This window comes from Aspergillus caelatus (assembly GCF_009193585.1).
Source record: "Aspergillus caelatus strain CBS 763.97 unplaced genomic scaffold BDV27scaffold_466, whole genome shotgun sequence".
NCBI classification, from domain to species: Eukaryota; Fungi; Ascomycota; class Eurotiomycetes; order Eurotiales; family Aspergillaceae; genus Aspergillus; species Aspergillus caelatus.
Genome location: NW_022475729.1, coordinates 1 through 10,995, shown reverse-complemented (window position 1 = coordinate 10,995; position 10,995 = coordinate 1). Strand labels below are relative to the sequence as shown.

At 46.4% G+C, this 10,995-nt stretch overlaps 5 protein-coding genes across 5 annotated transcripts; 4 read left to right on the top strand and 1 right to left on the bottom strand.

Annotated features, from left to right (window-relative positions):
- Positions 1 to 674: 674 nt before the first annotated feature.
- BDV27DRAFT_139387 (FYVE zinc finger domain-containing protein) lies at positions 675 to 2,782 on the top strand. The gene is made up of 2 exons (XM_032069443.1): positions 675 to 1,717; positions 1,937 to 2,782. Exons 1-2 carry the CDS (start codon positions 1,307 to 1,309, stop codon positions 2,348 to 2,350), a joined length of 825 nt encoding a protein of 274 aa, XP_031920486.1. The 5' UTR covers positions 675 to 1,306; the 3' UTR covers positions 2,351 to 2,782.
- Positions 2,783 to 3,717: 935 nt separating this feature from the next.
- On the top strand, positions 3,718 to 5,538 carry BDV27DRAFT_170569 (rRNA (cytosine-C5-)-methyltransferase RCM1; the record flags this gene model as incomplete). Its single annotated transcript, XM_032075336.1, has 2 exons — positions 3,718 to 3,918; positions 4,057 to 5,538. 2 exons carry the CDS (start codon positions 3,718 to 3,720, stop codon positions 5,536 to 5,538), a joined length of 1,683 nt encoding a protein of 560 aa, XP_031920485.1.
- A 351-nt stretch (positions 5,539 to 5,889) lies between these two features.
- BDV27DRAFT_139385 (uncharacterized protein) lies at positions 5,890 to 6,437 on the top strand (the record flags this gene model as incomplete). The annotated part of the gene is made up of 2 exons (XM_032069442.1): positions 5,890 to 6,041; positions 6,130 to 6,437. Coding segments are annotated over exons 1-2 (176 nt in total), but the record flags the coding sequence as incomplete, so codon positions are not given.
- A 135-nt stretch (positions 6,438 to 6,572) lies between these two features.
- On the bottom strand, positions 6,573 to 8,142 carry BDV27DRAFT_139384 (uncharacterized protein). The gene is made up of 4 exons (XM_032069441.1): positions 7,933 to 8,142; positions 7,758 to 7,883; positions 7,627 to 7,695; positions 6,573 to 7,566 (listed from the first exon to the last, which is right to left on the bottom strand). The coding sequence occupies exons 1-4, from the start codon at positions 8,078 to 8,080 to the stop codon at positions 6,599 to 6,601; spliced, it is 1,311 nt and encodes a 436-aa protein (XP_031920483.1). The 5' UTR covers positions 8,081 to 8,142; the 3' UTR covers positions 6,573 to 6,598.
- A 1,272-nt stretch (positions 8,143 to 9,414) lies between these two features.
- BDV27DRAFT_164548 (uncharacterized protein) lies at positions 9,415 to 9,972 on the top strand (the record flags this gene model as incomplete). Its single annotated transcript, XM_032073718.1, has 1 exon — positions 9,415 to 9,972. The coding sequence occupies one exon, from the start codon at positions 9,415 to 9,417 to the stop codon at positions 9,970 to 9,972; it is 558 nt and encodes a 185-aa protein (XP_031920482.1).
- Between the last annotated feature and the right edge of the window lie 1,023 nt (positions 9,973 to 10,995).

The following is a 10,995-nucleotide window of genomic DNA, read 5'->3' as shown; positions in this document are numbered from 1 at the left end:
GAATCCCGCCCAACCAGAAACGGCCATCATTTCCTTCTTCCACTTCCTCGGCAAAATACCGTTCCGAATGTGGTTTAGCGTGTGGCTGCCCCCATCGGAATCTTTCCTTGACGACGGAAGAGACACGAAATAATATCGTTACCCGAAGAAATAGACGGGAGAAAACACGACGATCCTTGCGGATGGTCCATCATTCTTACATCAAAAATGATCTGGGGTAAGAGAAAGTAAAAGAAAAAAAAAAAAAAAAAAGAAAGAAAGAAAGAAGAGTAGAAATCATGATCTATACAAAACAAGGCAAAGAATGTTAACGGTGAAGTAATGATGAATGGAACTGCACAGATGGAAATGCAACGACTGGATGGGGATCTCCAAAGGGGCTCCACTGGTTACATTTCTTCGGGACTTTCTAGTTTCATTGACCTTACCGGGCTTGGGAAAGTCTTGTCTTGTTGGTCAGAGGGGGGGAGGATTTTCGTCAAATGATTTTAATTATTATTATTATTATTATTATTATTATTATTATTATTATGGAGTCCTATTAATGATTATGATTTTTATTTTCTTTCATCCGGAGAGATGGAGGAACGCCAATAATAAACGAAGTATAGGTAACAAGACTAGTGATTTTATCTCCTGCTCCACCGACGCATGGCAAAATCGTCCCGGGTCCAGGTCCCCCCAAGTCAGTGCTCAACCTCGCCTCGCTTTGGTTGATTTTATTTTAATCTCAATTGTCTGGCTTTCTCTCGCGCGAGACTCGAGAAGAGGACTTTTAAGTCTAAAGCTTCCCCCCTCCCCTCTCCCCGCTATCATTATCGTTGCAGTCTCTCTGCCTTTTCCATCCCTTATCTCTCTCCCCTCTTCCTGGACTAAGTAGACATATCATATAGTGTTGCTTGGATCACCCTCCACTACTTGCCACTATCATCTCCGTCCAGAACTATATCTACCACACTATCTTCCTTCTAAACCCAATATCTACTGGGAATTTACTTTCCGCCGAACAAATCCCCACCCTCTCGGGACATTCACAGCGTCATCGATCTAGGTTGCCACTTGCAATGATTCAGTGGTTCACTTCAACTCTACGCCATTCACCACTCAAGATCTAAAGATTCACTTGTGATTGCCATTGTTATAATAATAATATCCACGATAACTCGATTACGACGACTTTCTGTTCTCTCTTTCCACTTGCGATCTTATTTATCTATCTTGTCTCTCTCCACCGCTCTCTATCCCCAACCACGATTACAAGCACAACGTACAACTTTATATCTCGTGATCTGACCGAAACGTTATCATGGCTACTCACGTTCTCACCGCCACCACATCTCCTGCCAACCAGATTTCGGTCTACGGCCAGCCGTCTCCGGTTAATACCGCCAATAACTCTCCTACTTCTCCCCGTCAGCAGTATCTTCCCTTGCAGACTCGTCAGTTACGTCCACCCAAGGGACCCCTCTATGTTCCCGCTGCCTTGCGCCCGACCGAGCGTCCTCAGAAGCCGTCTCCGCCTTCCCCCCCTCGCAGTGTCCATGGTTCTCTCGATAGCTTGAATGACGGCAGCGAGGAACCCCAGCCTGCCCTGACCCGTCGTTCCACCATTGAGAGTGCGGTGAGCGATGGAATCAGCAAGTTAGCCCAGGATGAATTGATGAAGCATGAGCATCTCGGTGAAGTCACTGGTCTTCCTACTAGAGATCACTGGAAGGTACGTTCAAATCGAGAATCTTATTTTCTGTCAAACAAAGCCCGGTCGATCTGGGGTCGTGTGTGCTTTATATGGCGTGTATGGCGTGCGCACGGCTTTGGATGTCGCGTGGATCATCGGATCGCGAATTATGGCGTGATCTGATATCACCGACCGGGCGGAGCCTCCCTTTTGTCCAACTCGACCATAAACACAGTGGCTAACAAGACATTACAACAGGCGGACTCAGCCTCTCCCAACTGTGACTCGCCCACATGCCGCTCCTCTTTCGGTCTCTTCCTTCGTCGCCATCACTGTCGCCACTGCGGTCATGTCTTCTGTTCTTCTCACACTCCCCACGTCGTTCCTCTCGACCAAGAGGCTCGCTTCCACCCCGAAGGCGTCCCCTCTCGTGCGTGCGACCTGTGCTGGCTTGCCTTCCAGCGCTGGGAGGAGTCGCGTAGCGAGCGTCTCAACAAGATCCAGACCTTGATCGAGGCACAGAACATCAAGACCGAGGAAGTGGCCGAGGAGACCACGGAGCATGTGGACAACATCGACGATGAATCCAGGAAGGCACTCACTGCGATGCTGGGTCAGAGCACTGAGATTGCTGCCAGCATCCCTCGGGGCTGGAACTGGAGCACCTTCTAATTGACTCAACCCTTGAGACTTGCTGTCGATGCACTTTTGGTGCCATCGACCCCACTCTTTTGACGCATCTGCTGTCGCAGACATGCTCTACATACGCGCATTTTAGAACATACTTGGTTTTCGCTTCGGCGTACCATCTGGGATTTAGCATTTCGGTTACTTTTGCACGGTGTTCGGATCTGGTTTTCACTTTTACGGCTTATGTCTTCCTTCTTCCGGCGTTCAGCTCGCTACCACTCGATCGTCATAGAAACGGGGGGGGGGTTTGTTCTTTCTAATCTTCGTTCTGCTCTCTTACTGGATACCCCGTCATGTTGCTTATGCACGGCGATCTTTTTTTTACGATTTACTCTCTGGCGCTTATGGAAGGATCTTATGGTAATACAGGTGTTGGTAATGCAATACAAGAATCTATCTATCAAGCTACGTCTATCCATGTGTAAACACTGTAGTATATTATAAGTGTAGTATTATATACATTCAACTTCTATGAAACCTTTCACTGCACCCTCTTCCACAATCCAACATGCTCAATCTCATCATTATTCCTCTCACCCCAAAACAAAAACCTTGGATCCATCTCAGATCCCAACCATCGATACAAGCTTTTTTTTTACCTGCGTCTGCGCATGCACTAGGACCAACCCAATCCACCGCTGTCTCTCGCCACCTCCCTAACCTTGCTAGAGTGTACCATAAAATCACCCCAAAGCAGAATTCCCTACCACAACCCTTGTGATCTTCACCCACGGCTCCTCCCCCTCCCTTCTCACATCGCTCATCTATCGGGCATTCTTCTTGTTCTCTTCTAGTTGAATGGTGTGATTGGGATTGTTGGTGGCTGATCGCTCATTGGTATTTGTTTAATGCTCTGGACTAGTTTGAGAGTATTGGGGAAATCTACTGGGAGAGTATTATTTTTTTAAATTAGAGTGAATGGTCGTCCATGGAAGAGGGGCAAGCGTGGGGTTTGGACTGTTGGATACACATACATACTACTACTCAGTACTCCGTAGTATGTATAGAATTCGGAGATGCGGAGATAAGAGAACTTGGTGGATATCTTGACATGCACGATGAGCGCATTACTAGGACAATCGGATAGTTCTGGAAACTTAACACTCTGGATTACTATCTACAGAGTCAAAATAAACGTACATAAATCAAAGTTAAAAAAAAAAAAAATTAAAAAAAAAACTCTGTTTATTAACAGCAATAAACTACTTTAATAGTTCCAGCTATACAATCGATGATAAGATCTGCAAACAAAGCAAACACCACTTTTTTTCAACTGAATCAATCGCAAAGAAAAATATTCCCAAACCAACCAACTCCACAAAAGCTCTCCAAAAGAGCAACAACTAAAAATGTCTCTATACTATGACGCCGTCAAGATCCTAACAAGCCCTTCCCCAACCGGCGGCTCTTTCAAATCCCGCATTTACAACGCCCGCAACATCAAAGCCAACCCCGCGCAAATCTACGCCCTAACCATCGAAGCCTCGAAATGGGACACCGTCCTCAAAGAAGTAATCGACCATGCAGGCATCCTGAAACTCGAGCCCAAGGTTCGTCTTACGCCTTCCCTACTTTCCCTATTTTGACAGTAGTCGATTCAAGAGGAAGAAGGAAAACCGGATAATACGAGATAATTATCCTGGCTGACTGACGCAAGTGATCTAATCTCTTTCTTCCGGAAATTATAGCTCACACCACTTCTCGCTCTCCTCCTGGTCCACGACCATCTTCTCGCGAAGAATGGCATCGCGGCGCCCAGTTCGCATCCTATCCGCCAGGCCATTGAGCGCCACAAGACGCGACTAAAGGGTGAATTTATCAAGGCGCGGGTGCGCCGCGGATGCGCGTCCATTGAGCAACTCAAGGACGCCGTGCAGAAGGAGAAACAGCCGCTGGGTTCATCAGCGTTTTACCCGCGGTGGATACGAATCAACAATGTGCGCACGACGGCGGAGAAACAGTTCGAGAGTACATTCGCATCGTATAAACGGGTCAATGCGCTATCAGAGCTAGTGGTCAAGGACGACACGAAGAGGATCTTTATCGACCCCAATATCCCGGACTTGGTTGCTGTGGCTCCCGGCGTTGACTTCACGGCCACCCCGGCGTATAAGAATGGGGAGATCATCCTGCAGGATAAAGCGTCGTGCTTTCCCGCGTACCTTTTGTTCGGAGAGGGGAGTGTATGGAGTGGCGGGGATTTGGTAGATGGGTGTGCTGCGCCGGGAAATAAGACGACGCATTTAGCGTCGCTGCTGTGCAAGAATGAGAAGAGGAAGAAGCCGAGACAGCGGATTATTTCGATGGATGCGTCGCAGGTGCGCGCGAAGACGCTTCAGAAGATGGTTTCGGCGGCGGGCGCGGATCACTTTACCACGGTGCTACCCGGGCAGGACTTTTTGGCGCTGGATCCCGAGGATGAGAGGTTTGAGAAGGTTTCTGCGTTGTTGCTGGATCCCAGTTGTTCGGGGAGTGGGATTATTGGGCGGGATGATGTTCCGAAGTTTGTTCTCCCCGTTTCGCCGGCGGAGGAGCGGAAGAAGCAGGGGAAGAAACGGAAGAGGGGACAGGATGAAGCCGAGGATGGTGCAGATGGGTCGGTGTCGATGTCAGCTACGGACGAGAACGAGATGGCCAGTACGAAGTTGGACCTGGAACGGTTGACGAAGTTGTCGAATCTGCAGACGCGCATTGTGGAGCATGCGATGTCGTTTCCGAATGCTACGCGCATTACGTACAGCACCTGTTCTATTCATCTGACTGAGAATGAGTCGGTTGTCGAGCGGCTTTTGGCGTCGGAAGTGGCCAAGCGATGTGGATGGAGAATTATGCGCAGGGACGAGCAGCCGGAGGGATTGAGGACGTGGAAACATAGAGGTGTCCGGACTGAAAGCCGGAGTTCTGACGACAGTGAGACACAGGACAGTACCCAGAGCGCCGAACTCAAAGTTGACCTTTCCGATGAAGAGCTGGAGGGTTGCTTAAGATGTTGGCCCGGCGATGACGAGGGGCTCGGTGGATTCTTCGTTGCTGGATTTGTGAGAGACGAGAGTTTAGCTGGAAAAGTGGAGGATCCTCAGCGTGGACATGAGAACAAGAGTGAGGATGAAGATGGCGAAGACGAAGATGAAGACGAAGAGGAAGACGAATGGGGAGGCTTCTCCGACTAGGCCTGACAGTCGGTCTACCTTGCACTAAGCTTCAAGTATACTCCATGTATATTTACTATAGAAGACCCTCTTGTCACAACGGCCAGTAACTTCACCTTGTAAATAACATTACTACATTCTCACTTCATTTTAAAATAATCCCAGAGCGAACATCCAAGTACCCGTAACAAACGCAAGACACTCACTCCCTATACATACATGCAAACCACCGCTATACCCAAGGTATACATACATACAACCTATATCATAAAGAAGTACCAACTACACATCCAACGCAATGTTTGCCCTGTATGCACATTCCCCTCAACTACTACTTACTACGATCTATCACTTCCCCAACCAAGACAATAACTTGACCTCAAACCTCAAACCTCCATAACCACTAATAACACCAAACAACATCATCAAAACATCATCAAAACATCCACCAACTCCCCCTAAATCAGCAAATTCATACCAAATTCATACCAAAACTTCCAAAATGCCCTCAACTGACTGTCTCCGTACGTCCAATTTAACAACCCGCCCCCCCCCTTATAAAGCAACACCTCCCCATCACCCCAAGAAATCAATCTAACAGAAACCAACCAGAACCACCCCTCACACCCGCCGAACGATCCATCGTCAAGTCCTACGGCGGATGGACATCCTTCCTCTTCAGCTTTGGGTTGAAACCGTATAATGACGAGGATGCGGAGGAGGGGTTAATGATCCTGAAGGCGTTGACTGAGGATAATGATAGTGAATAGGTTTGATTGGGGTTTCTTCTGTGTTATGGAATGGATTGGGGGTTGGGTTCTGTGGGCCGTAGTTCATGATTATTATGGTGATAATAAAGATGAGGGGATGTTTTTATAGGGGGGGATTTGGTGTTTGTGGTGGTGATTGAGGGTGGTTTTATTGTTTGTATTAGGAATGGGACAATTCGATTATCTTTTTTCTATTTTGTTTTGGATTTATGATTGTTGTATGTTTGACAATGGCCCTTACTCTGGATATGTAAATGTTCACAGGGCGTAGATGGAAGATGATGCGTGTGATAATTCAGAATATATTAGTGCTAAGACCCTAGAAACGCCCGTGTATGATTCCGACTCCGTTGCTCTGTATATGCATCTAGTTTCACCGCTACCAAAATGAACTCGAGTCTGTCGCCGGTCGCGTTAGGGTGGAAGCGCAGACGCCAATGGCCATTCCGGACGATATGCCGTCCACCCTCACTTGATGATCCTTCCACTCGTCTGCGCTTAGCCGCAGGTTGCGACACTTCGGCCTCTTCCGATCCATGTCCGAAGGCTTCTGAATAGTGGGCTTGTCCGTCGACAATCAAGTCTGTGTCTCGTTCGATAGATACCTTGACACTGCCTTCTGACAGGTCTGGCAGGTTTACCTTTCCCGTTATAATCTGCAGCAAGCTGGAGAAGCGCGCCCTGGTCGAGTTCAGGAATGCAACATGCTTGGTATCAAGATCGACGATGGTGGTTTCGTCACCGATCTCAAGAATCAGGTCGTGTGTCTCCTCATCGATGAACGGGCGCGAGTACGTGACCCAACCGCTGGACGGGGTTGAGTCGTGGGCAACGCTCACTCCTGAGCGGCGCACATCCTCCAGGCGGATGAGGATTTCCGATCGTTGTCGGATCGGATTGAAACTGATATGGTGTGGAATCAGCTTTTGCTCTAACCCGCGCAGGTGAAAGTAGCGACAATCGCGTAGCAGTTCGGCGCGGTGCGTTTCATTCTTTATCTCTAAGGGATATCCGCGCAGGAGGTGAAGGAGCTGCGCGAAAATTTCTCCCGATCGATTGGGCACGCTTGGCGGGACAATGGCTGGGGGACGTAAAAGACCGTGGCGGTTTAGTCCGGGGAAGATCTCAGTGGGGGAGGCAAAGAAGGCACCGAAGCCTAGAGTGAAGAAGTTTGGAGAGTCGCCGGGACTAGAGAAGATGTCGCGCGGGATTTGGAAATCCTTGTCGCCGATTCGAATGAAGATCTCGGATTCGAAGAGTTGAGAGATGAGGCGCGGCACTACAATCAATACGGATTAGTTGTAGATTCCAATATTCCTGGTAAATGCGATAGACATACAACTATAGAACTGCGCATCAGCGAAGAATTGGACGAACTCCGTGCCATCTTTGGGCCGAATATGATAGCCTGTCGCATCGGATGAGAACGTCAACACCGAGCATAATTCGATTCCACTATGTCGCGCCTACCCTGTAGATGTCTTACGATCGCTTTAAACGTATTCGGGTCACGATCGATGTACAGTGTCCTGACCTTTGAGCCGTCGGGTGTGTGGAGCAGTTGCTCCTCGAAGAATTGAGAGAAGTAGGATGGAGCTCCAAGACTTTAGCGGGGACCAGTCACTGAGATCGGAGAGCCACTGACCATCGGAGGCTATTGAAGCTCCCGAGACACGGAAAAGCTCCGTTCCTATCTGAATGGAGAAGACCCTTTCAGGTGGCAGTGTGCATTTCGGTCGTGGTTTGGACGGAGATGGACCGCGCTGCGGTGTGGATGTGGATCGGTCACTCATGACTGTCTTTGGGTGTAATTGCAACCCAGTGTTAGCATTGCATCTTTTTAACTCAAGCACACCTTCAAAGGCTCTCAATTAGGACGGGAAAGGGTGTCATACCGTAGCTGTAGCTTTGCGCTGATACGCAGCAGTTGATGAGAATAGAAAGAAGAGAAGGGAAGGCGGTGTCGGTTGAACGTATGGAGCTAAGGCTTATCGGCTGCTTGGTCTGTGCACGTGCATTATCAATCAATGCATTTGTATACATTTGGACATTGAGAGCTATAGGAAGACGTCCATTCAGAACAATAATATAGCTTGAGAAATGCTGTACTATCTTAATGAGAATGTACGAGTACGGAAGGAATTGAGGGCAGATCCCAACGTAGCTTAATTTGTCTCAACGTAGTGTAGCTTTCTTCTACCAATATATCTAGAATGCAGTCTTGTATTCTGATCCACTTCGTAAACAGTTCTAATAACGGTTCAAGAACACCATATCACTAAAAGACATGCAATGCTCTCAATGATTTAATCTGCAAATGTCATCTGTGATACAAGGTTCTCACCTAGTTGCCTGGATATAAGAACGGTTGAGTGTTCAGAGATGGAAGGCATAATCGGTGAAAGGTAAGAAGATAAAGCTAAAGTATAATAGTATTGAAGTTCCAGGAGCTAGTATTTGCTTATATAATGCACCTGCTGGGGTGTGAAATGTGTGTAATATCTGATAAAATAGGAGAACTTGTTTTTGTTCCGCATAGTTTGTTTGATACACCAGTTTCCTTTGAAGAAACTGGCATTGTTATCGAATAAAGGAAACAAGTTGCCATTGCAAGCGATAGAGCAAATCTCCACTGAGACGTAGACTTTGGCAAACAGAGGGGGTCTTTAATTAGTCACTATTCAGTATGATAGTTCTGTAGTTGATGAGTTGATCTATTATAACCCAAGACGGCTCGTCGTTCCTGGTGGGGCTTGTAGAAAATAGAGTCCAGAAGACCAGAAGAGTGTAGAATGGCTCTTCTTTGTAGCTCCAAGAAAGAAAGATATTTATATTATTAACAATACAATCAAGCTTGGCAATTCAATTCACAGCGCTCTAAATGTACACGTTACACTGGTACACTACGTGGAGGCGGGACAGAGGGACGTAGTTATGCATATATAAGTTCAGACATAGGCCTAATGTAGTAACATTGTATCTGCCCTCTTCAAGCTTCGACCTCAAACTTCGAAGGAGACCTTCCTCACTATAACACTACATAACTCCTTACTATCTAAAAGCTGAGTATCTCAGCATCATCCTACTCATTCCCCCTTACATCTCATAAATGAAATTTACCAAAGAGATGCGTATAATAGATGTTCTAACAACTGTTGCCAACAATGGAACAATCAGTTTCGCGCGTCTCTACCGCACTAAATCAGAACCCACGCCTGTTCCCATCGGTAAAGTCCTGAAAAACCCTTCAACCTACCGCTTTATCTTCCAAAATCCACTTGACCTGCACAAGCTCCTCGAAGATCCCGACCCCGCCAGTGTGGCCATCTGCCAGGGCATGAAAATGCTGCGACTCGATCTCCTACAGTACTTCGCAGAGGGAAAGTTGACTCTCAAAGAAGCCTTGGACGAAAATTCAAAACGCGTCGACCTGCGGGCACTCATGGAGAACTGGAGAGTTGCCTGCAGAATTATACCAAGGAACCATGGTCTCAAGGAGCTTACCTTTGATTTGTCTGGTGCGAATGAGCTGTGCAGGTTGCGCATAACCAGTAGAACCATTCAGCTTATCAGTACGACCCTCGTTCTTAAGGCAGGACACAATTTACGGTGTTGGATTCAAGGGGCGGGCAACTTGAATCATGCGCAGATGAGGCATGTGCAGATGTCTCTTGTGAGTGGCTAGTGTTTCGGGAGGTTGGGTGTTGAGTAGTCGTTGGAATATTTTATTTTACTTGGCTACGCATTTGAAGATGTTGCTGGAATACTTTGGCTGTTAATATCTTGCTCTGAAGCATTGATCTTAGCGGTATTTGAGACTTTCGGGGAAACTGAACATTAAGGAATATTTCAGATCACGACACAATGTCTACAAAGTTGGCAGGGTTATTTCTACGAAGAATGATAGATATAGTGGGTTTCGAAAGTTCGAAAGATGCCAAGGCAATAGAGCAGTTTGGTTTACGATGTTCTATCTGAACGACTCATGTATAAAGTCTGTTACTTTGGTGAATTTGTCAAGCCAGTTGCTCAAGTGCTGCAATTGCAGGCACACAAGATCACTGAGGAGTTATTCTGTTTATGACATATCCATCGAGGATTTCTTCACTTTCTATAACTTCAATCCTCACTGACGACATATTAATTCATTAATCGTGAATGATATATGACATCTTTGATATCTATAACTTTATTTGCATTGTTTTTATAGGCCTGGTGAGATATACTAACTTGCTCGCTATTAGACTTGAACCAGGTAGTTTTCAAGTATAGACAGTCAATAAGAGGATAGAAAGAGCAGCTTGGTGCAGAGCTTTGTTAATTAATAAACGGAGTGTAGGCTGTAGTGCTAATACCATAATATTCATATATGACTACTAGTTCTGTAGTACTATTTAAAAGTAGAGCATCTGTGTTATATCTATTGAATTATGAAAAGTATTAGCAATAGCCTAAATATTATATTTTATAAAGTTTACTAAACTTAGTAATTAACTATACGCACGCATCTCAGGAATTCTCTTCCGCGTGATTTTTAGCTTTATAGATCTAGAGTTTAAAAAAAGATCTTTTTTAATCTACCTGCAGGAGTTGCATACTCATCACCTTTATCTGCTGAGAGGTGAGTTCCACGGAATATTGAATAATGTTTAACTCCATCCTGGTATTATGAGGTCCGGCACGGTTTTTTTTTTTTTTTTTTTTTTTT